Below are 24,629 nucleotides of genomic sequence, written 5' to 3'. Positions count from 1 at the left end.
CTAACATATCTAGCTTTGCCTGTGTTTTAATGAACTAAGCATAAACTGGAGCAAGTTAGCTTAGCTAGTGCACTTACACGATAGAAGAAGAAGAAGAAGAAAGAAAAGATATGAAAGATGGAATTCCCCACAAGGGTAAAAAGTACCAGTAGAAGCAGATTCCTGTAAATATAAATTCAGTAGTTTTTTGTGAAAGAGTAAGCAAACCAATCACATATAAACTTTCACATAATATTATGAGTGTATACCTAATATGTGCTTTGTTTAATCATACAGTCAATAATTATTTTACAGTTTACCACTTTCCAGTTTTAACAAAAGGCATGAGAATCTAAATGTAGGTTGGTATAAAAAAATTGAATTTACCTTTATCAAGACCCAACAAAACACTTTTAGTTCAACTGCAAAACTCAGTTCTCAGTCCATACGGTGTAAAGTTGTCTAACTGAAACAGGCAAGCTTAATAATGATGTGTTTGATTTGATATTCTAAGTGCCAATTTCTCCATAGTGTATTAGGGCATAATTAGGGCTTTTGACACATCTTTCAAGAATTATATATTGAGATGACCTATAATTGATCAACCCTTCCCTGGTTACGATTTAACCAACTATTGTGAGATTGGAGCTAAGGTTAAAAACATGGGCTACTATAATATCATCCTGGGTCCACAAGTAGTAGGCAAGTTAAGTATACTATACAATAAAAAATTGTGACTACCTATACTTACAACATAAAGTGGACAAGTTTCTTTACTGTTTTTTTTTGCAAAAATAGTTTCCAAACTATTTTTACTGTTCTAATGGTATCAGAGCTATATTGCAATGTGCAAAATAGGCAAAACAACTATTGTATTCAATATGTTTTCCAAACATGCATATGAAATGGCTTGCAGTTTACTCTTAGGTTTCTCAGTTATATTTATAGGCTAAGGCATTATTATATTAGGTCAGACATAGTCGTTCATGTTGATGGATCACAAAATACCAAAGATTTGTGATGTGATATGAAAGTGTTCACATTAACACGAATGTATGGTTAGTTCTATATGAGAAACAACTTAAATTTTTTTAAACTTCCTTAGAAAATTTTCATTCATAATTTGCAGACTGAAAAAAATATTTTTTTGCTAATTTTGACTTGTCTAATCTTTACACTATCTATCAATCTATATTTTAAGAAAGTACCTACCTATTTTTTTAGGGTTAGTCCCGCTATGGTATGGTCCCGGTATGGCACCTCTTAAAATACCTATCAAAAAGTCCCGCTATGGTACCCTTCAGTTTTGGGTGCCATACCGGGACCATACCATAGCGGGACTAACCCTTTTTTTATCATATTTCTAATATTCTGTCATTTCAAACTTTCACTTCTTTTCAAAAACAATGCCAAATACATATATAAAGAGAAGTAAACCAAAATTAGCTAAAATAATCATATTTTTCACTCACTATTCTATCTCTCTTTATCATATTGCTTATCTTATGTACCTATATTTATCGGCTATTTTATTATTGCTATCTCATCTAACATGAGATCGGCCAGATACACAAGCCAATATGACTTCTTATCAATAATATCGACGCTAAAATGATTAGCCACTGTAATTTAATTGACCTAGCTATAGTGTTTATTGTTTATACAATACATGTATATAAATAAATAAATAAATATGTGGGGACATCTCACACACGGCCATCCGACCCCAAGCTAGGCAGAACCTGTGTTATGGGTGTCGGACAACTGATATATCTACACAAATACATAGATAGATATATACTAAATATAAATATCAACACCCAAGACCCGAGTACAAATATCTGTCTTTAAACAAATATTTGCCCCAGCCGGGAATCGAACCCGGGACCTTCGGCTCAGTAGTCAGGGTCACTAACCACTACACCATTCGGTCGTCAAATGTTTATTCGTTTATGCGATTGGCTGTTACTAGGAAATTATAGCGTGGTAGAGGTCGGAAGTAAAAGGTCAGACCAAACTTGTCCGAACTTTAGTGATCAGGAGGGTAACTCTGCTTGAAAACATAAATTATATTATTTACCTTTTCGCGCATTATCGATAGCGTCCGTAGTCAAGGAAGCTTCAGTAATCTTAACTGATCACTGAGGTTAAGCAACAACTGGAACGGTCTTCAGGCAGCTAAACATCTGACAGTCGGGTTGCCCACTTACCCGACAACTCCTCTCAGCACAAGCTTGCTTGTGTTGGGGTTCACTAACCCGCACTAGGCCAGCGTGGTGGTCTAGGCCTAAACCCTTCCTTCATTGGAAGGAGACCCGTGCCCCAGCAGTGGGGACGTGATGGGTCGTGATGATGATGATGCATTATCGACGTTGATAGCGCAAATCCGTGACGCGGGCTCAGTTTCCATAAAAATATCATTGTCCCTTCCTTTGGGAAGACGCGACGCGTTGCAACCCAGCATTGGCCTGAGCCTTATAATAATAATAAATATGTGGGGACATCTCACACACACACGGCCATCCAACCCCAAGCTTAGCAGAACCTGTGTTATGGGTGTCGGACAGCTGATATATCTACACAAATATGTAGATAGATACATACTAAATATTAAATATTCTTGTCAGTGTGTGTGTATGCTGAGCGTTTGGTTTACTGACGCAAAGCTATTTGCTAATGCGATTGTTAATTCATCCGTCGTTTAGGAAAACAACTCGTTAACATTGTTTTTGTGGTTATTCAACGAAATCATAAGTGATTTTAGCTGTCCCTAATGATTTGGAGAATTATAGCATTTGATTTGATAATCCGTTGGATGATTTAAGTGATGATGATTAATAAATAATTGTAATTTTATCAACTTGCTGCAAAGCATTTCCTGGCCGTATCGTTTAAAATAGCCCTAAATTAATGAAGAAGGGTAAGACGTACCACTTCAGTGTCCGAAATTACAAATAATATTGTAGGTATATTTTTTACATTATGTTGAACTTGTTTCGGTTGCATTTTTATCATTTTGTTGGACTCTATACTGGCACATAGTAAATGAATACTCGCTTATGTACAAATTAACATAAATATCTCATTAATATTAATTACCATGCGTCATGTCATGATGTGATTGCAGGTGATAATTAAGCACAAACGAAGTTAGTTTATTAGTTTAACCTAATTGTGTACAGAAAAAAGGAAAGCTATTCTTCACTGGACTAAACTCGCACAGGACCGGAAGAGATGGCGTGATAGGGAAGAGGCTTATACCCAGCAGTGGGCAGATACGGGCTGAAAATGATGATGATGATGATTAATCTTCACTCTGCCAGATCTAAACTCCTACTCTTAACAGAGATGAAATTGAATAATAGATCACAAAAGGAAGTGCAGGGAGGGTTACTCTACCTTTACACAAAACGAACGAACGAGACCAATCGTCTCATGCAATAGGTATTCCCGATATAGGGTGCTTACTGCTTACATAGAGAATCGGGTTCCCTGTATCTACCTGTACCGGTAACCTGATTATGCGAAAACGCTCACTGAGAGATTTAAAAATCCTAAATACTCAATCTTTTATTGCATCCATAAGTAACTTTTACTGTAAATGATCCGTGAGTGAGCGCTTTCGCTTAATCAGGTTACCGGCACAGGTATAGATACTGGGAACCCCATTCTCTATGTAAGCACTAGAGATGCCACGAATATTCGGCAACTATTCGGTATTCGGCCTATTCGGCCAGTTTTTTCAGTATTCGGTATTCGGCCGAATAGTGCCTACTATTCGGGCCGAATACCGAATAGTAAATCATGTAAAAAATGACTTGTTATTTTAATCAAAATTGTGTATTTATTTCCAAATCACAACATTTTAGTACTTAAAATTAATCAGTAGTAAGTTGTGCTGGATAAAAACGAGCATTTCAGCATTTTTTGGTAGCCCACTATTGCGCTTTTCATTGTAACCATCCTCAGAAAATAACCTCTCACTATAAACGCTACTTCCAGGTGAAGAAAGATAAGTTTTTGCAAATTTCAAAGGGTTCGGGTATTGTTATTTGTTTGCTGACCACCACTTGTAAGGATCGGCCATCCGATCTACGCGAACTATTATCAAATAAAAATTCAACTCGTTTGCCACAGCATTCTGCCTCCTAATAATTAGCATTTCTCATATAATCTGTAGCGACTTCTTCAAGGCAGTTCCAGGAACAAAAAAACAGGTTGTAGCGCCGAATATTCGGCGGCCGAATATTCGGCGCTTCGGCCGGCAGCGTCGCCGAATATTCGGTATTCGGTATTCGGTATTCGGCCAATTCACTATTCGTGGCAACACTAGAAGCACCCATAGTCCTGTGTGTCTGTAAATGCCCGGTGTAGTCCGGCGGCCGCTATAAGTATTCGTTATCGACGTCGATAAACTCGTTTAATGCGCGTCCCACCAATCAAAGCCGTTTTTATGGCGAATAGCGATATAGTGACGTGTATCTACGTCGATAACGAACCCGTGTAGCGGCAGCTATGTGTCTGTAGTTTGAATGCAATGAGATATATGCGTTAAGCCCTGAAATATCGTATCGTATCTGATAACGTGTGAGTATATAGACTACTAGTGACTGATTCAAGATAAATCATCAATTGACGACCTCCGCACCTGTGACCTACAGTCGAAACAAACCCCTAAGCCTTTCGTACTAAGGGTCATACAAACACCAAATGTTACGTTTAGCGTTCACGCATTGTACTAGTATAGTTTAGTATAACAAACTCGTTTCTAAAGTCGTCCAATGCTAACTGCTATTACTTGATGCGACGACAACGCGTGTGCTCTATAAGGCCTATTCACACGCGATGTCCGCTGTCAGTGTGTGTGGTGGCTAGTGTACACTAGGGGCCCCTTGACTTGACCTATTGCCAGAAGACATTTTTCTGGTCTCCTTGGAGGTGTGGCGCGGGTGTAATGGGTCAAAACCGCGCGATGCCATTGCTGAGCGATTTCGTCTATTGCGGGAAGGACATATTTTTTTTTTTTATAGGGGCTAAATCATAAAACATTTACATTAGTATACCTACCTACCTACCACAGCTATCGTACCACTACCGACACATTAGCAATTAACAATCCATAAGCAGTGATAAGCAGCGGCAGCGTCACTCGCCTGTCAAACATCTGTCAGATCTACACAGGTTACGTCGGATTTGACAAGCGAGCGCGCTATTTAAGGATTTTTAATTGCTAAGTTCGGTGGTGGTAACCCATAGTACTACTTAAATTGAATCAAGATTATTGTAGGTCTAGAAAGTAGGACAGTCAGACAGTTTATGGGTCAAAATCAGAGAGGTGAGCATTTTAGGTTTTCAAATATCTGAGAAATTAAGTTTTATTTTGATGAAAAGTAACAAGTGGAGTCTGTTGTGGCATTTGTCATGAACCTATCCTGTGATGAGGCACGCACAAAATTATATATTTTAGAAATTATACTTGTTAATAAGAATAATGTCAGGGTCAAGAGTCATTTCGGGAACACTTTTAATTATTTTTTAAATAATAATATAACGAACACGTTTAAGAATCACCTTCAAGAAATTGTAATTAACCTTTTCCTAAATCAGAAAATATTATTATTTTGATTTTTTTCATAATGAAAATACTTATTTTTCAAATTACTCTCCACAAATTTCCAATTTGTGTAAATTTCGTTCCATAATTTCAATTTATTGTATACATTTTTGCACTACGTTATATATTATTAATATAAATAAAAAGGTTTCAAGGTAATTTAATGCTGTATATGCAAGATTTAATTATAGCATTACATAATAGTGACTTATTTGCCGTTTTTGTGATGTTCCCGAAAATGATGGGAGTGTTGCCAAAATGACAACGAAGTTCCCTAAATGACGTTGACCTTCCCTAAATGAACGCAAAGCTAGGTTTTTGGTACATTTGGTGCATGAAAATAATATAATCATCATCATCATCATCTCAGCCATAGGACGTCCACTGCTGAACATAGGCTTCCCCCAATGATTTCCACCTTGTCCGATCGGAGGCGGCCCGCATGCAGTGCTTCCCCGCGGACTTGACTATATCGTCCGTTCATATCGCGGGGGGCCGCCCAACGCTGCGTTTGCCGGTACGTGGTCTCCACTTGTGGATTCTTCTGCTCCACCGACCATCAGTCCTTCGAGCAATGTGTCCGGCCCACTGCCATTTCAGCTTACTGACTTGATAAGCTATGTCGGTTACTTTGGTTCTTCTACGGATCTCTTCATTTCTGATTCGATCACGTAGAGACACGCCGAGCATAGCCCTTTCCATAGCTTGCTGGGTGACTCCGAGCCTATTTAAGAGGCCTAGAGTTAGAGACCACGTCTCGGCACCGTAGGTCATCACTGGCAACACGCACTGTTCGAAGACTTTCGTCTTGAGGCACTGGGGAATTTCGGACGTGAAGACGCTTCGTAACTTCCCAAACGCTGTCCAGCCAAGTTGGATTCGCCGAGTGACCTCTTTCTCGAAGTTGGATCTTCCTAGTTGGACTGTTTGTCCAAGGTAGACGTAATTTTCCACCACTTCAAGAATCGAGTTTCCTATAGATATTGAGGTGGGCGCTACTTGAGAATTGGTCATGACTTCCAACTTGTCCATATTCATCTTGAGGCCTACCTTTCGGGAAACTCGATTGAGGTCAGAATTTTGCTGAGGTCTTCCAACGATACTGCCATAACCACGATATCGTCGGCAAACCGAAAGTGAGAGATGTATTCACCGTTGATAGCCGAGTTCTTCCCAGTCTTGGAGCTTGAAGACATCTTCCGTCGCATTAGTGAAGAGCTTTGGAGATACTTATAACATCTCCTTATCTCACACCTCTCTGCAATGGAATTGCTTCCGTAGTCTCACTCAAACTGACATGGTGGCGTTTCTATACAATCACTTCAACACTTCGATATACCCGTAGTCAATGTGACACCGTTGTAAGGCGTTTAGCCCGCCCACGTCTCGATCGAATCAAAGGCCTTCTGATAGTCCACAAACGCTAAGGTTCTATTCTATTCTCTGTGGGGGTGCAAGTACCTGTACGTGGTTCTCTCAAGTGGAACCTTTGTGCATATCCCCAAGGTCTAAACTGCCTTCCTAAGCTTGGACCATTTCCCACCACGCTGGTCCACTGCGGGTTGGTGGGTTCACATATCTAGATGTGCTAAATCTAGATATGCAGGTTTCCTCACGATGATTTCCTTCACCGTAAGATCGATGGTATACATAGTACTTAAGTTAAAATAACATGTCAGCGCCGAGATTTGAACCCGCATCTCTTGCGTGAGAAGCGGGCTTACCCGACTGAGCTACCAACGCTAAGGTTTTTTCGGACGCCTTTTTTGACTTCCTTTTCTCTTCATTTTTATCGTTCTCCATCTTACTCGTACTAAATGGATACCTATAACCAAAATTTTGCATGTTTATGGTTTTATAAGCATTAAAGCATCATTTTGCCCCAAAAAAATGGCATTTCAGTAACGTAGGCGTCATTTCAGGAACATCCGTCATATGCCAGAACGTTTCCGAAATGACCGTTCCCGAAATGATTATTCGTTAAATATTTTCATGTCACGCTTGACGCCGCCATGTTAAATATTGGTTTTAGAGATTATGAACAAGTGAGCAACAATATTTATAAGAATTTTGCTAAAAGTACGCAAATTTTAGAAAAACTAATTACTGAAGAGCGTTCCCGTAGTGACAGGGAATTAAAGTACGCTTCACACATATGAAATTAAAAGGTACTTACCAACAAAATCTAATATATTTTTTTCGAAAACCCAACACACGCCTTTTGCTTTGAATTGTGAACTTTACACTGCTGCTCGCTAACGCCACCTGGCGTGTGTTGTTTTATTTACATCGACCGATATCCACCACGTTCACGGAATGATTTGATGAACGACGGACAGCATTTGAATAGCCAAAATATGAAAAAGTTTTACTTGTAATAATGTAATTTATACGTATATTCTTAATTTAATTATACTAAAAGCTAATATTAAAATATGACAGTTTTAAGTGGTTTTTTTTTTTTTTTTTGACTTGTCTGAACTATGAAACTTGGTATAAGGACGCATTCCCGGAATGACGATTTAGACCTTTTTTGTTTAAAATCAATAATAAAACTTAGCATAGCGAAATAAATATGCTGAGTGCGCTGTAATTATATGCACATAACCTTTATTTTGAAATAAGTATTTTAGTAATATCATGTAATAAAATGGGGAAAAACTTTGTCGGAAGCATAATGCTCACCTCTCTGATTTTGACCCTTATACTTAATGATATATATTTCAAATGTTATGTGGGTAAAAAACAACAGAACAGTTTAACGAAAGGTTAATTAACTGTAACACGGGCGAAATTATAATACAATTGAGTTTCTTTAGTTCGGATTTGTGATTGTTGTTGCTTTCTAAACACTGCGATTGTGGACCTTCAGTTGTGAAAATAAAGTAGTCTTTACAACTGCGAGCTGTAAAATTTTTTTCGCTGTTCTGTCGAAGTGTTTTTGTTGTTGCCGCTGCTTTATGATACTGGTCTTGATTTAAGGGACCATATAAGAAGTAATACCACTAAGTATGTAAAAAAAAAACATTGTTGTCTAATTAATATAGTCATTTCATTTACACGGCTATAATGATATAGCCGTGTAAATGAAATGACTAAATTTAGAAATTGAAAGAATATGATATGAGGTAGCAATAACGCGAATGGGGTGTCTATTCTATTATATTTTGGGGCTGTAAGTAGGTACCTGCACCTGGTTCTCTCTAATGGAACATTTGTGCATACCGCCTAGATCTAAACTGCCTTCCTAAGCTTGGACCATTGCCCACCACGCTGGTCCACTGCGGGTTGGTGGGTTCACATAATGTAGATGTGCTAAATCTAGATAAAATGCAGGTTTCTTCACGATGTTTCGCTCTCTGAGTCTCATACATAATGAGTAATTATGTATATAGTATCATACATTAATTATTGACCAAAATAACTTTTCTCGGAATGGTTTATAAAAATGAGCCGCACTAAAGCTCAGACGAGGCGTTAGTTTACCATCGAAATTTAATTACAAAAACAATGGTAGGTACTCGTCCAATTAAATGGCGAGTGAACACTATAATAATGAAATACACTAATTAACTAGATAAACCGCGAAGGCGCGACGCCGCCTGTCGCTCCGTGTATGAATTATGTACAATTAGAAAGTCGTTAAACCCATTAACTTAATAACGACAGACAGACAGACATTCGGTATTCACCTCACGTATGGACTAGTGTCAGTGGTTCATGAATCGTGTATATAAACACAGATATATTCTGTAATGTAACTGAATGGTAGTAATCGCGTTTAGATGATAAGCTCATCTTTGTATGTCATATAGAATAAAATAGTAGTGTAGTGAGACAATTATGTATCTATAGGTATCATATTTTAGACGTGTATGTACATAAAGGTTTATAAATGTATAGTAACTAGATACATACTTGTGGTCGATATAATGTGGCAGTAAAAATACGGCCCAGTTACTTAATATGTCTTTAAATATTAATCGATTCATAATAATTTATTACCTGCGATATTTAGTTGCAAAGTCAAGGAGAATACTACTAATTAAGGCGAGGCCGAATGTTCTATTTCATATCAAATACTAGGTAAGTATAATATCGATCTTTGCATTCGTATATATAAATTTCATATGGTAATGGTGCCTAATGAATGAATTTTGAATTTATTTCCGCAATGTGTTTAGATACGGTTAGCAAAACAGTGATTCGGTCGGTTGGTGTTCGCAACGTATTCAATAACAAGGATCGTTCGCTTGCCACTCAACCTTTACTGATAAAATTAATAGATAAATGGAACCATAATAAGGACAAAATATTAATTATATAATTTTATATAAAAAAAATGGCCGAAGGAAGCACATGATCGGGAACGGTGGTCAGTTTATAAAAAAAAAATGGGACTAAAACTATTGACTACGACTTCTTCGTGATAAAAACAAACACATCTACCGTACCACCACCGACACGACAATCCATAAGCAGCTACGCTCGCATCTCATTTATCAGGGGGTCTAGTACAGGATAGTTTGGCGAAAACTATAAAAGTTTACGTTTCCTCGCATACTAAGTGGTGCCTCTTGCGGAAACTATCATGAAAGATAATGTATGCAGAGCAGATGACAGGAGAAAACGTAAACTTTTTTCGTTTTCAAAAATAGCACATCCCGTACTAATCTTTCTTATTATGTATATTATGATGATATAGCTTATATTTTTGTGTAGCTAGATGATTGATTTTGTAAGGATAAAATAAGTCTTTACTGCAAAGTAAAGCTTTTTTGTTGAAAAAAATATTCTAAAGTGCTCATTTAATCTTTGTCAGTTAGCTCTTCTATTGAGTCGTCCTCAATTCGATTGCGAATGAATGATCGAATCACTCGATTCGAAAGCCGATAAAGGAATCGGTTCTCGACGTGTTGTATCAAATGTTTTTTTTTGGCACTTCTCACGCTGGTTACATCAAAAGTACATTATGTACAGTGAATGTTTATGTGGGTCCGTTATATTGCCTACTTAGATTTTACCCGACAGCCTTTGAGCCTCTGCGCACAGAAATATAGTTATTTTCGAAGGTGAAGGTGACCCCTTCCGTCACTCTTAGCAAACCAATAAGTGCCATATTTTGTATAGAAAACAAATTCAGGGTGAATTGAAATACAGCTAAAAAAATATTGTATTTTAATCTATTTCTGTCTCACTCTGACACTATGCTGTCAATGCAAGCGAGCAATAGATTTAATTTCGATCAAATGTTTGGTGCAAGTCACCTTAAGTCATTTTCTTAGGTCACGACAATGGAGGTACGTACGTACTTTAAAAGCAAGGACACAATCTACCATGGTTAGTTAAGTAACGATCCGAAACCACAGTTTTAAATCATGGGGGTTACTCTATACCGACGAAAAATTAAGGAACGAACGACAGCTCTCGTGCTGCAATCGGCACGTTTACTGTACAATACGATACATTCCTCTTTATTTGCAGTAAAGCAGAAAAAGTACAGAAGTAAAAGTTATAGATAAAAACAGTACAAAAACTCGCCCTTATTGCTTATAGCAATCTCTGCCAGACGACCTTTGGATGGAAGAGAGTTGTTTACAAACTATTGTTATTTTTCATTTTTTTGTTTTTGTTCACCAAATACTTTTAATGTGTGTGTGTTTTTTTTTTATTTGAGGAAACTTTGTTGCCAGGAGTGTAAAAAGAAATCCTTATACTAGGTAATTAATATTATTTTAAGTTGTTTGTTTCCCGAATAAATAAAACTAAAACTAGAACAAAAGATAGCTTTTTTCGTCATGTAGAGTGACCCCCCGGCAAATCCAGTAATCCCTGGTCCGATGCACGCGGTAATAAAACCCGCGATAATGGCGGACGACGCGGAAATTATAAATCTTATGATGCGTATAAGTCATATTGTGTGTCGTTCACGTATTGGGTTTCAAAGATAGGCAGTTTCACACCCGAGATCACAGTTTCACATCAAGATAAGTAGAACTTGCGTATGAAATGCAGCGCTGTAGTTGGGTAATATGTCGTTAAGTAGGACTAAGTTCATGCTAAGGTGGATTAACTCAAGTGAGAAATCGAACGAACCATAGATTTATATTTAAAAACCAGTTAGTAAAATCACTGTTGGGACGCGTAGGTCTATGACTGTATGGTTTTTGCAGTGTGGTTTTTGATCGCACGATGATTCATCGATAGAGGCAGTTAAGCGTCTAAATTTCTCGTTGACACAATAAGAAGGTGATCTCTATTCGTGCGTACGAATAGTTCAATAAACGTTTTATATTCAAACACCCTCGACACTCCACCTACTTAAGCTGCGTACACACCGGGCCAACGAACGCCCAACGAACGCCAACGGTTATCCCAACGATGGATATTAACATACATAATACAGGGCAGATTGCAGAAACGAAGGCCAACGAAAAACGTTCGTTGGCGTTCGTTGGCCCGGTGTGTACGCGGCTTTATACAGACGACAAAAGAGATATAATGTATGATTACATAGAATCATTCGCCCAAGTAGACAGTGTAACAACAAACACCTCTGGTTTCCTTACATTTCGTGACGAAGCTATCTGGGCCACGGGCCTCGGGGTCCGAATAGTTTACTAAGTTCGGGCACCCTATTCTGAATAGACAAGCGTGTCTAAAGCGACATCTATCAGTTATATTTTATGGATTTCACTGGTGGACCTGATTGATTGGAAAGATAGCAATGGTCGCCACGTTACAGGTTACTATGGCTTGATGAAATAAGTTTCGGAGAGCTGTCATTCAATGTATGTTTAATGCTTCGAGAGAGTGGTTAGCACAGACAGAGTGCTTTGATTTCGTAAAGAAAGACACGTAAAAGTTAGTCCATTATGGACTAGTTGTTGCTGTGAGAATTCCGGGATGAAAAGCTTCCTGCATGCTAAATGTCATGAAAATTCGTTCAGTAGATTCATATAATTTTCACAATAAATTACGTTTGATTCAATGCAACAAAACAATGATTCAGGAACAGTTTGCGGCGTCGAAAGTGTGTATTATATAAATACGATATTTAGATATAATAAGAGAGCCTTGACCCTGAGTGTTGTATACCAGCTTACCAACTCAAAGTTTCATGGTGAAACGTACTAATCTGGGGGTTATTCTCGCTTGACGATATACGAACTACAGCGCTAACAACTACTCTATTCTCGTTCGTTGGTCCATTTAGTTTAGAGAGTGACCCTCCTGGTAAGTTGCTTTTTTTAACCGTGACTGTCACCCGTCACCATCACGATATCTACACGGGCGTAGAAAACACTTTTGTCATGCATTTTTTGTCGGTGGACCGGTTTTTCTGACAATATTTTCCAAATGGCTCGAAAAATATATATTTATAAAACGTGTCCAACGGATACGAATAGAACGTTTCGTAAAAGGAAACTAATCTCTGTGCTGCAACTTTGAGATATTCGTACTTTGCATAAAAGGTAAACAAAGATGCGGGTTCGATCCCGGTGCTGACATGTACCAATGAGTTCTTTTAACTTAAGTACAATGTATACCATCGCTCTTACGGTGAAGGAAAACATCGTGAGGAAACCTGCATATCTAGATTTAGCACATCTAGATATGTGAACCCACCAACCCGCAGTGGACCAGCGTGGTGGGAAATGGTCCAAGCTTAGGAAGGCAGTTTAGACCTTGGGGATATGCACAAAGGTTCCACTCGAGAGAGCCAGGTGCAGGTACTTACACCCCCACAGAGAATAGAATAGAAAAGGTACACAATCTTAGTGTGCCTTTTTATTTGAATTTATGAAACTATGTTTCAAGTTTTAAACCAATAACGAAGAAAGAATGTATTTTTTATGCATAATATACGACAAACCACCGTGTTTAAATAGAGTGTAGATGGCCAACATGGTTTCCATATAATTTATTACACAATTACGTACGTTTCGCGTTCCATCAGACATACCTCCGAGGTTTTCACCTATCGACCGGCCCATACTGTCCAAGTCCATTAGGTATATTATTTTTGTTTAACCTAGTCTATACACCTAGACTGAGCTTTAGCTTTTCTTTAATTGCTGCAGTCGCGAATTTCCAGTCGAACAAAATGGCGTTGCACAATTTTGAGTTGTGGGACACCTTATAATTTTTGCGAATACGAAGCACTCTTTACTTAATGCTTGTAAAATTGAGAATTCCTTAATTGCCAAATCAGTAGTAAGAGTATAGTATAAGTTTCACAGTAAACAAAATGCGTAAAACATTTTGCAAGCCTTGTTTTTGTACGTGACATTCCATCTAGTTCGTATTGATATATCTTTGGACACCGCTGTTAATAAATATTATAATATGTGGGGACATCTCACACACGGCCATCCGACCCCAAGCTAGGCAGAGCCTGTGTTATGGGTAAGATCAGACAGCTGATATATCTACACAAAAAGTACAAATATGTGTCTTTAAACAATTATCTGCCCCAGCCGGGAATCGAACCCGGGCCCTTCGGCATAGCAGTCAGGGTCACTAACCACTACGTCAGAATAACTGATCAGAATTCGGAACACATAATGAAGATTAGCTCTTCACGCAGCGAGATACGAGCTGAATACTTTATTGCGTATTGTTAATGTATCTGATACCCTTGACGTGTACATGTAGGCAGATTTGGTAGTTTAGGGGCACCATACCATACTATGACAAGGGTCCGACAGCGCTAACTTTGCAACAGTAATCCTAATCCGAACCAATATGATAAATGCGAAATTAACTGTGTCTGTCTGTTACTCTTTTACGCCAAAACTACTGAACGGATTTGAATGAAATAGGTTACTTTTTATCCCGGAATTCCTGCGGGAAAACTTATTAAGGCGAAACGAAGCTCGCGGCGACAGCTATAATAGGTACATAATATTACCAATAGGGCAATAAACGTGGCAACTGGAAAACCTAAATAGTGCTACAATAAAAAAAGTATATACCTAAAGGTGATTCCACTTAAAAATCAAGGCGTCAGCAGATTTAACTCATGTGTATGCTATTTCTTCAGCTGAAAGTTTAATGTGGGTCTGAAACGATCGCGGCGAGTCCCTTGGAAAAACATCACGAATTCTTTCACGTTAGGCCGCGTTGTTGTTTTGTAAGCAGATAAATAAAGAAAGATTTATTTGTTTTGAATTTCATAATCACAAATTAGAAACCGTATTTTTGTGTATGCAATGATTTTTGTTTTAATTTCTATTTAATTTTAATATTCTTAAGATGCATCCACAATTTAAAATACTTTAATTTTTATATTTCCTACTGAACTTCTGCCTTGTTACAAGCGTCTTATACTCTGGCCAAACACATACAATATAGGTACATTTAATAAATACATATATTTGAATATAATATAACCGGAAATAGACCATAAAAGCATTCATCAAGGAAGACTGAAACAAAACACGGATATGTCCAATCCTAAAAACTTTAGTCCGCTTTTTTATCTAACCTAAAGTAACCCTCCTCTTCAGAAGACAGAGCGGTGTAGTAGTTAGCGACCGTGACTGCTATGCCGAAGGTCCCGGGTTCGATTCCCGTCCGGGCATATATTGGTTTAAAGATAGATTTGTAATTGAGTATTGGTTATATGTATCCGTGTATGCAGATATATCAGCTGTCCGAAGGCTCTGCCTACTTTGGGGTCTGTTGGCCGTGTGTGAGATATCCCCACATATTATTATACAAACTTATAAACAACGTTTTTATAAAGTAGAGCAAGTGGAGATAAAAATAATTGAGACATCAAAACAACGATTCGGTAAAATATTTTAAAAATCTAAATATGTTTGTTGATAGCATCGTGAATTAATCGAATAGCTTAAACGATTTATAAATCTTTGTACTTACTATAACTTTAGATTGTTTTATGGTCAGTAATGTAGGTATGCCATTGAGAGTGGTAATTTATAAATAGGTAAGTATGTTACAGCTAATGTTTGGTAGGTGTGAAGATAAACTGAGGATTAGAAGGTTAAGACCTGGTTTCTCATGATTCTGTTAGTTACAGTCTCAATAGCGGATTTGCTGACGACGCGTTTAAGGATTAATACCCTTGTTTGGTTAAATAAATTGGATGAGTCCCATGACGAAAATCTAACAGATCATTCATAAATCGAGCATTATGTGAATCATTCACTCACACTTCATTCAATATTCTGTCATATTCATTGAAATTGGTGTCTATGTCTCTATAATGTCAAACAACCTCAAACAACCAAACTTTTTGGTTTTGAGGTTGCCATGGTTACTATTTCTATCGAGGTTGTTTTTTGACATCCGTCATTGAAAATAATATCATTACGCCATGCCCTTTGAAAAACAATACAACGAACTAGATGGAGTGTCAGTGCAAAAGAAAGGACTCAACAAATAACACCTCAATTTCTAAGTAAGGTCTTATTTTAAAATAGTTTGTTAGAAGATTTTTCACTTAATTCAATAGTTCTCATTAAGTCATTAGGTTTAACTTCTTATATCTACCTCTGTGGTCTAGTGGTAGAAGCTTAGCTTCATCACCCAGGGATCCCAGGTTCGATTTCCAGGTAGGGCCATTAATGTGTGTTTCTATATTGCGGTTCCAAGTTAGGTTAGGACAATAAATTCAAACTTTTATCTCGGTTTGACATTATATAAAACCCAGACAGTATTTCGCTTCATTTTTTATGTCACACAACATCTAGTTCGTATATTGTTTATCAAAGGCTCTGTTCATTTTTCCATCTTGAATCTTGACAGAATGAGTGACAAGTAAACAACCCGTTGCCTGGTTACCGGTCTTAACCAAGTCTTAGCGGAACCCCACAGCAGCAATCAAGTTTATCACCCGATCAAGGGAGTTAACCCCGTGATTTAGCATGGTGGGACACTCACTAACTTTAACGGTCCAAAATGTAACCAAACCGAGGTATTTTTAACCTAACCGAATGGTGTGAAATTAGGCCTAAACCTAAGATTAACCGGGATTAGCGTTTTAAATATCGGTTCAGCCAAACGCTACTATAATTACATACATTTACATAAAGAGAATGTATGTTTTTTATAATTAGAATAATTACATGTCAGTAATACTTATAAATCTTATAATTGACCTAGACCACATTGTAATTTTGTCGTATCATAAAAAATATGTTTGCCGAACTGATAACAAGATTATTTATTTATATTTTTATGCATAAATCGGAGTAAAGGGGCGTGGTGATTAAGTTTGTTTATAAATTATCATTACAACAATATTGAGATTAGTTGCCATTATAAATTTACCAACAACTAAAGCATAATAATAAGTTTGAAGTAGGTAGGTAATAGGTATCCTAACTAATATTATAAATCCGAAAATAACTGTGTCTGTCTGTCTGTCTGTTACTCTTTTACGCCAAAACTAGGGACGACGAACGGATTTGAATGAAATTTGGTATACATATGGTCTAGACCCTGAGAAAGAACATAGCCTACTTTTTATTCCGGAATTCCCACGGGAAAACTTTTTAAGGCGAAGCGAAGCTCGCGGGAACAGCTAGTCTTTTATAAACACAAAATAAACAACGCACTTAACTTTTATAGTCACGTTTTCTTTCTAACGCAAAGTATGCAAATTTCAGTAAGTATGCATTATTAATTAGCTAATATAACAAAACAAAGAAAAACATCTGACTGAAGACTTTTTAGATTCAGACAGCATTGCAGTATAAATAAGTAAAGTGTAATTTTATTTTTACATAAATTTAAAGTTATTCAAATATTATGACGACATCTCCTAAACATCTTTCAGGTTGCTGACATGTTCACTACCTATAGATTTTTATTTATTTTAAGCTATAAAACTGAATGCGTTGACAATAACTCGTAGTGGACATTTATAAATATCGGCGTTGTTGTGGAATTCAGCAGGGTCACTCTATCTTGACAAAAACCAACGAAAGCTGTCATGCAATCGATACGTTTAAAGTCTGTTTTGATATGTTAACAACCTAAGCTCCTTTAACAAGTTTCTGAAGGAATCTCTTAGTTACCTGCTCACGCACTCTACACCTCATTCCTTGACTGGACTAAATAGAAAGATACGTCACTTAATCGCAGGACCATGGACTGTTGATGAACTGTTCAGAATCTGTCAATTTAGTATCAGAAATAAAAACAAAAAACAGACTTTAGCACAACGAGATAGGCTTAGAATCTAAAGGTGGGTACTGACCAACGTTACGGACTGTAATGTAACATTCCCAGCGAGCATGTTACGCAACGCTGTGCTCGTTGCTCGCTAGTTTCCCCGTAACACTACGCACTGACTGCACGAATGCTCGCTGTGCAACATGTTACATTACAAATTACAAAGCGCTCTAAAGCTCAGTTTTTTCGTAAAGTAGAGTGACCCCGCGTGTGGGCCGCCCGCCAGCAACCCTGAGCGTTGCATCTTGTACGGAAATACACCGGAATCCGTGTAAATAGTGCAACCCGATCACCGGTGTTTATTTATAAAAAAGTTTGTTTGGTATTTATGAGAGTTATTATTAGACCGAAGAGGTATGTATGTATATTTTTGTCCAATTCAAATCTGTGTGTTTTCCGGCACATCGAAATTACACGACCCTTTCGCCCCACCTCGGAATAGAATAGAATAAAAAAAAAACACAAAAAAAACACGCACTCACGCCTTGTACTAATGTACTCCCTTGCGGGGTAGGCAGAAGTGCATTGCTGCACCCACTTTTCGCCAGAGTGTTATGTTAGTCCCAATGTAATAGGGGGCGGGCCTATTGCCATTTTACGGGCACATCCAAGACCTGAGAACAAATATCTGTGTTTAAACAAATATCTGCCCCAGCCGGGAATCGAACCCGGGACCATCGGCTCAGTAGTCAGGGTCACTAACCACTACGCCATTCGGTCGTCAGAATAGAATACACCACCCTTTATGTACATTCAGACTTAGGCAAAATAAAACTTATTGAAGGAAACCTACTTCTCATTATCTAGCTGGACCTCTTTCTACAGGATGTCCATGTAAATATTAATCAAACGAAAGGTGGTAACTCGAGACTCTTTCTGAACAACTTTTATTCTATTTAGGATACGAACTTTTGCTATACTTTCACGGAGACCCGGAATACAATGACTATACTTCCTTACATTGCTCTGCATTTTACGTTCATCTACGAAGGTTGGATCATGAAAATCTATTTAAATTTATATTTTTTTTTGGGCGCAAAAGTGTCTGCTCCATCAATAAATAATCAGTTATTATTATCATCATTTATCTATGTGCCATTTCTTTTAAGCACTTCCATTCAATGCTATTTACCGTTTTATCTCATCTTTAGAGCAACGGTACAGCAACAGCACACGGTCAAAATTATGTTTCGCGATTTTGGAAAGTGCTAACGTATTCATTCATATATTATGCGGAGTTTTATATATTATGTTGTCATTCGAAAGTGTTAATTTAGTTGAGTTTGTTATTTTCCATGACTTGAAATGTGATATGATAACATCCTGTTTTGGGGTCGTATTAAGTTGGTATTACCTAATATCTTCTAAATTGTAGTATTGAGGTATTCGTTACATCCGTTTATCATTTTTCATTTTATGTAGTGGCGCTACTCCTGGGATGAAAGGAGACTGCTCGGGTTAAGTATCAACCCACCCCAATTACCCCAACGTACCTCAATTTACGCGGATTACGGTTTTAATACCCTGCACTCTACGTGTACATACGAGGAATAGAGTCGTTCGTCAAGTCGCGCGCCTTAGACTCGCGCGCCACGCAAGTTGGCATCTTCTGTTTTTTTTTATATCGTCAACTCGCGTGCCCATGTAAAGTACGGTCAGGTGCAAACGAATGGAAACTAAAAAATATAGTTAAATATTGACTCCCTGGCTGATTAGCATAAGAAGGTACCGACTAGACAGTCGCCATTAAAGTAGATGCTTTGATTTCGGGATAAAGCTACAATAAAGCCTATGTTGGAAGTGCAGAATGAGGCAAAAGGGGATGTGACCTATGACGCATGATACCCAAGTTTGCTATCTCTCTCATCCCGTGCGTAAATTTTACCTGTCATAGCTATGTCCTTCAAGTTTTTGATGCAAAAACCGGTTTAAAGGGTTAAAACGTCATTGTTTTATTGACGTCGTTTTTGTTTTTTCCTAATTCGAAGCAGAGATGTACAGTGCATTACTTACAGTCTACAGTACAGGGCAAAAATATTAAAAGTGTTGCAGTTTTTACTGATTTTGATGTATTGTGGGGGTAAGCCTATAATAAATTAACTTTACTATATTATCAAGTCTACTTTGCCGTAATATAAACAGTGTTACGTTTTCGTTGTATTACCGTTATATTAAATATCGAATTAGCACTAAAATTTAAAACAAATTTCGTTTATTTCATTGGTCAAAGAGACAGACCTAACTGTAACAATTACTTCCAGGAAGTTCATCACAAGCAGGTCCATCTAGTAATAAAACTGCACATGAAATCATAACATTCCAGCGAGGAAAGTCGGTACTGCTTCGTGCAGGTTATAAATACAACAAAGACCGAACAAATAAAAATGGTTCCTGTGTTTGGAGGTGTTCGAAGAGAACAGTTTGCCAAGCGAGATTAATTACTGATTTTATTTTAGAGTAAAGTCCTATAAAGTACCCTATACATTTTAAGTAGTTACCTTAAGCATAATAAATTATAACTTTTGTGGCTGACTCTACATATTTTACAGTCGAGCGAGTTGACGACAAAAAAAATAGGTAAATACTGGAGGGACAACTCGCGCGTGGCGCGCGAGTCTAAGGCGCGCGACTAGACGAATGACTCCTCGCGAGCAATGAAAAAGCTCCACCCACTAGGTTGCTTTGTATCTGTTTTTTTTTGTTTCTCGCGAGTGTAGTATTAGTTTAGCCAGGTTTTTGCGACATTCGTCCGCAGACTTCCAATCTTTTATGTTATTTCAACGTTTTTCGAGTATGCGTTACCTTAGTGGGCTATGCCCATTTTCTACAGTCTTATGGCCAAAATTTCGCTGACCTTGACCTCCTAAGGCAGCCTTGTCTCCTAAGCTGACCTCAGCTGTGTCGTGGGTGTGGCAATGTATCGTGTGATACCATATGATATGACATGATATGTGGGTGACACGAGTTGTAAACGGAATTTAACTCGTGTTTGTTATAATTTAATTATTGATAGTGGCTATTTATTTCGTTTTAATTGGCCCATTTGCTAAATGACCAGAGTAGGGTCACTCAAGTTTGACTGTACGTCTAGTATAGGTTCGATAGTTGTAAAATTTACCTTCCCTTCAGAATCGTTACTATAATTCATCACAACCTATCACGTCCCCACTGCTGGGGCACGGGTCTCCGCCCAATTAAGGAAGGGTTTTAGGCCTAATCCACCACAATTATTAACAATTTTTTTTACATTACTAGCTGTTCCCGCGAGCTTCGCTTAACTTTAAAAAGTTTTCTCGTGGGAATGCCTAGATGAAAAGTAAACTATGTGTTAATCTAGAATGACAGCTAACTCCATACCAAATTTTATTACAATTGGTTCAGCCTTTTTGACATGAAGAAGTAACACACATAGACACACATACTCACAAACCTTCGCCTTTATAATATTAGTAGGATGAATTATTGAAGACAATGTTACCCCATGGCTCAACGCGTGTTGTGGTTTCCAGAAGATGGCCCCGGCGCGTCGCGCGGCAGCCTGCTGCGCATGCGCCGCTCCGCGCTCGGCAAGTCCGCGCCCACGCTCTCCATGCACGCGGTAAGAAAGAAAGAAAGAAAATATATTTATTTCATGCAGAACAAAGAGGAGCGGTGGTAGCTCAGTCGGGTAAGCGCCCGCTTCTCACGCCACAGATGCTGGTTCGAATCCTGGCGGTGACATGTAACAATGAGTTGTTTGGAATTAAGTAAAATGTATACTAGAGCTCGTACAGTGAAGGAAAACATCATGAGGAAACCTGCACATCTACGGTCTTATTCATAAAAAGTTACGGGAGACCTATAGGCCTGCTATAAGCAAATGTCAAAAAAACTTTATTCATAAACGATCAATAGCGCTAAAGAACACTCCAACTGATTCGTAAAACCTTGATATGTTAAAGTTGGCTGGACCCTACTATACAACTTCCGTAAACCTCCTCTTGTACAAAAACATGGCGGACGGTCAACAGCTGTTCTATTTTATTGACAATTCTCTTTTTACCCGACAGCGTAGAGGTAGTAGGAGGGTTATTTAAGTCTTTTTGCTCCATGTTTGCTTCACAAGGTAACTGTGCACATATAAAATAACCTAAAAAATTGAATTTTCCGAATAGGTAGCAGTAGCATAGAGAAAAGAACACTAGGTAGGTTTGATTGATAAATGAAATGAATGAAAGTTTTCGCTATTTTTGTTTATGGTTTCGTCGGACCGGCAACTTAATAGGGTAAATGTCAAAATGTTTGGTCTGTGAAATCTATTAGCATCACTATAGTTATTGAAGCTTTACGGAACTATTATGAATAGAGATTTTTACGAAACCTCAAATAGGCTTAATGTGTTCCGTAACTATTGAGCTCAGTAAACGTACTTTAAGGTTTTTTTATGAATAAGACCGCTAGTTTCTAGATGTGTACCTTAAGTGCATTACTACTACTCATTCAAAAACGGCGATTCGGCTCGTGAGTCTTGTGACCTATCACGTGAGTGCAAATGAAATGTAGCTAAAAGCGGGTTACTCGCTTGCGAGTCACATCTGACTACCCCTTCGGGGGGTACAGTCGTGAGCATAATTATTTAATTTATTTGAACGCATTGTTTATTCCACAGCAGAAGGAGCAGTGCGTAGTGTCGCGGCGTCCGTCGCGCCTGCCGCCGCCGCCGCCGCACCACCGCCTCTCGCTCGTCGTAAGTAACCGATATAAACAACGTGAACAATACCTGACATTTAACACTAACAGTCGCATAACTTTTGAACTGCTGAACCGATCTTCATGAAACATGGCGAAACATTACCTACCTATGAGCGAGAAAATGGGTTCAGCTGTTTGGTGGGTACGCTACAGATAGACACACAGAAACAAAGATACATTTGTTGTAAAGATACTTATAACCACCCTCTTTTTTCGTGTAAGTTCAAAAAGAAATATCTCGTATTTAAAGTGATACAGAAGTTAATCAAAATATGGTACATCAAAACATTTCCTCCGATTATAGGTACACAGGTGTACACAATCTTTGCAGTGTCACGAACGTTGGGTTAGGATTGCTAGGACATGATGACAGGCTGATCAGATCACCTTATGGCTGAAAGTTATATGTGAAATGTTCCATGGTGTAAAATGGTATTGTGAAGTACTCGGTCGACTTATTGCGCTAATACACTTTTTTCGATGTTGGATAAAGATTTTGTTACAAAGTTAGCTTTGTAGGTTTCCGATGATTAGGCTAGGTATATAAGTAGAAAGTTGACATCCATTGTCTGCCAGAGAAATCGTAAATCCTTGCTCCTATTATTAGATTAACCTAAGACAATACAGCAATACTTTCACTGTATCGAGTGGCTATCAAATATCATTATTTATCCACCTACATCCCACAATCCCACACAGTTTATTAGTGACAGGAAAGTGAAATTGTTTAATACAACCACGGAACCAGACCACCTATCATATTTCACAATGAGATTGATACCTGATAATGGATAAACAGTATAAAGCAGTAGTATTAGTGGTTATCTCCATAGATGCTGGAAAACAAAATAAAATAACTAAAAGTGGCAGATTTGGGTGGGTAAGTAATACGAGGTATAAAAACGAATAGTATAACATTGACAAGGTATACGCCCGTATTATATAAATTTATTATTAAGTATAACGTTCACTGTGTATAACAAACGGAAGGTATAATTACTAAATACATAATTTCGTCAAGAATAACGTTCAAAACGTATAATTTCAATTGATATATCGATTAAAATGTATAACGTTCATAATATATAACGTTTTTAATATATATTATTCAACGGATATAATATCATTATGTGTAATGAACAAAAAAATATTATTATTGGAGCTATGTTGGGAGACGCTCCGCTTTGCTTTTAACGGACATGTGCACCTATTACCGCTCCTCCTCGCTTTGCTCGTCGTCGCACCTATCTTTAGGTTTTGGTACTAGGGGTTTTCACAGCGCTATTATTATTGAAGCTATGTTGGGAGACGCTCCGCTTTGGTTTCGACGAACATGTGCACCTAACACGCTCCTCCTCGCTTTGCTCGTCGTCGCACCTATCTTTAGGTTTTGGTACTAGGGGTTTTCACAGCGCTATTATTATTTAAGCTATGTTGGGAGACGCTCCGCTCCGCTTCGCTGCGCTCCGCTTTGGTTTCGACGAACATGTGCACCTAACACGCTCCTCCTCGCTTTGCTCGTCGTCGCACCTATCTTTAGGTTTTGGTACTAGGGGTTTTCACAGCGCTATTATTATTGAAGCTATGTTGGGAGACGCTCCGCTCCGCTTCGCTGCGCTCCGCTTTGGTTTCGACGAACATGTGCACCTAACACGCTCCTCCTCGCTTTGCTCGTCGTCGCACCTATCTTTAGGTTTTGGTACTAGGGGTTTTCACAGCGCTATTATTATTGAAGCTATGTTGGGAGACGCTCCGCTCCGCTTCGCTACGCTCCGCTTTGGTTTCGACGAACATGTGCACCTAACACGCTCCTCCTCGCTTTGCTCGTCGTCGCACCTATCTTTAGGTTTTGGTACTAGGGGTTTTCACAGCGCTATTATTATTGAAGCTATGTTGGGAGACGCTCCGCTCCGCTTCGCTGCGCTCCGCTTTGGTTTCGACGAACATGTGCACCTAACACGCTCCTCCTCGCTTTGCTCGTCGTCGCACATATCTTTAGGTTTTGGTGCTAGGGGGTTTGAAGGCGTTGGGTAATTAAACACAGATTATGTGTTACGAGAAGAACTTTATACAAAATGATAGTATATATTTTAATTGA

The 24,629-nt window shown here is 38.2% G+C and overlaps 1 protein-coding gene across 7 annotated transcripts in view; it reads left to right on the top strand.

The window, feature by feature from the left end:
- LOC105387780 (microtubule-associated serine/threonine-protein kinase 3) overlaps positions 1–24,629 on the top strand; it is a 67,646-nt gene that overhangs the window by 1,537 nt on the left and 41,480 nt on the right. For all 7 annotated transcript variants that reach the window (XM_048630748.1, XM_048630752.1, XM_048630749.1 and 4 more), the window contains exons 2-3: positions 21,310–21,398; positions 22,449–22,526. In XM_048630748.1, coding sequence (XP_048486705.1) covers positions 21,310–21,398; positions 22,449–22,526 — 167 coding nt within the window. The remainder of the gene's footprint in view (positions 1–21,309; positions 21,399–22,448; positions 22,527–24,629) is intronic.

This window comes from Plutella xylostella, chromosome 27, assembly GCF_932276165.1.
Source record: "Plutella xylostella chromosome 27, ilPluXylo3.1, whole genome shotgun sequence".
Classification (NCBI taxonomy): Eukaryota; Metazoa; Arthropoda; class Insecta; order Lepidoptera; family Plutellidae; genus Plutella; species Plutella xylostella.
The sequence above is the reverse complement of the archived record's forward strand: the minus strand, read 5'-3'. Positions and strand labels throughout refer to the sequence as shown.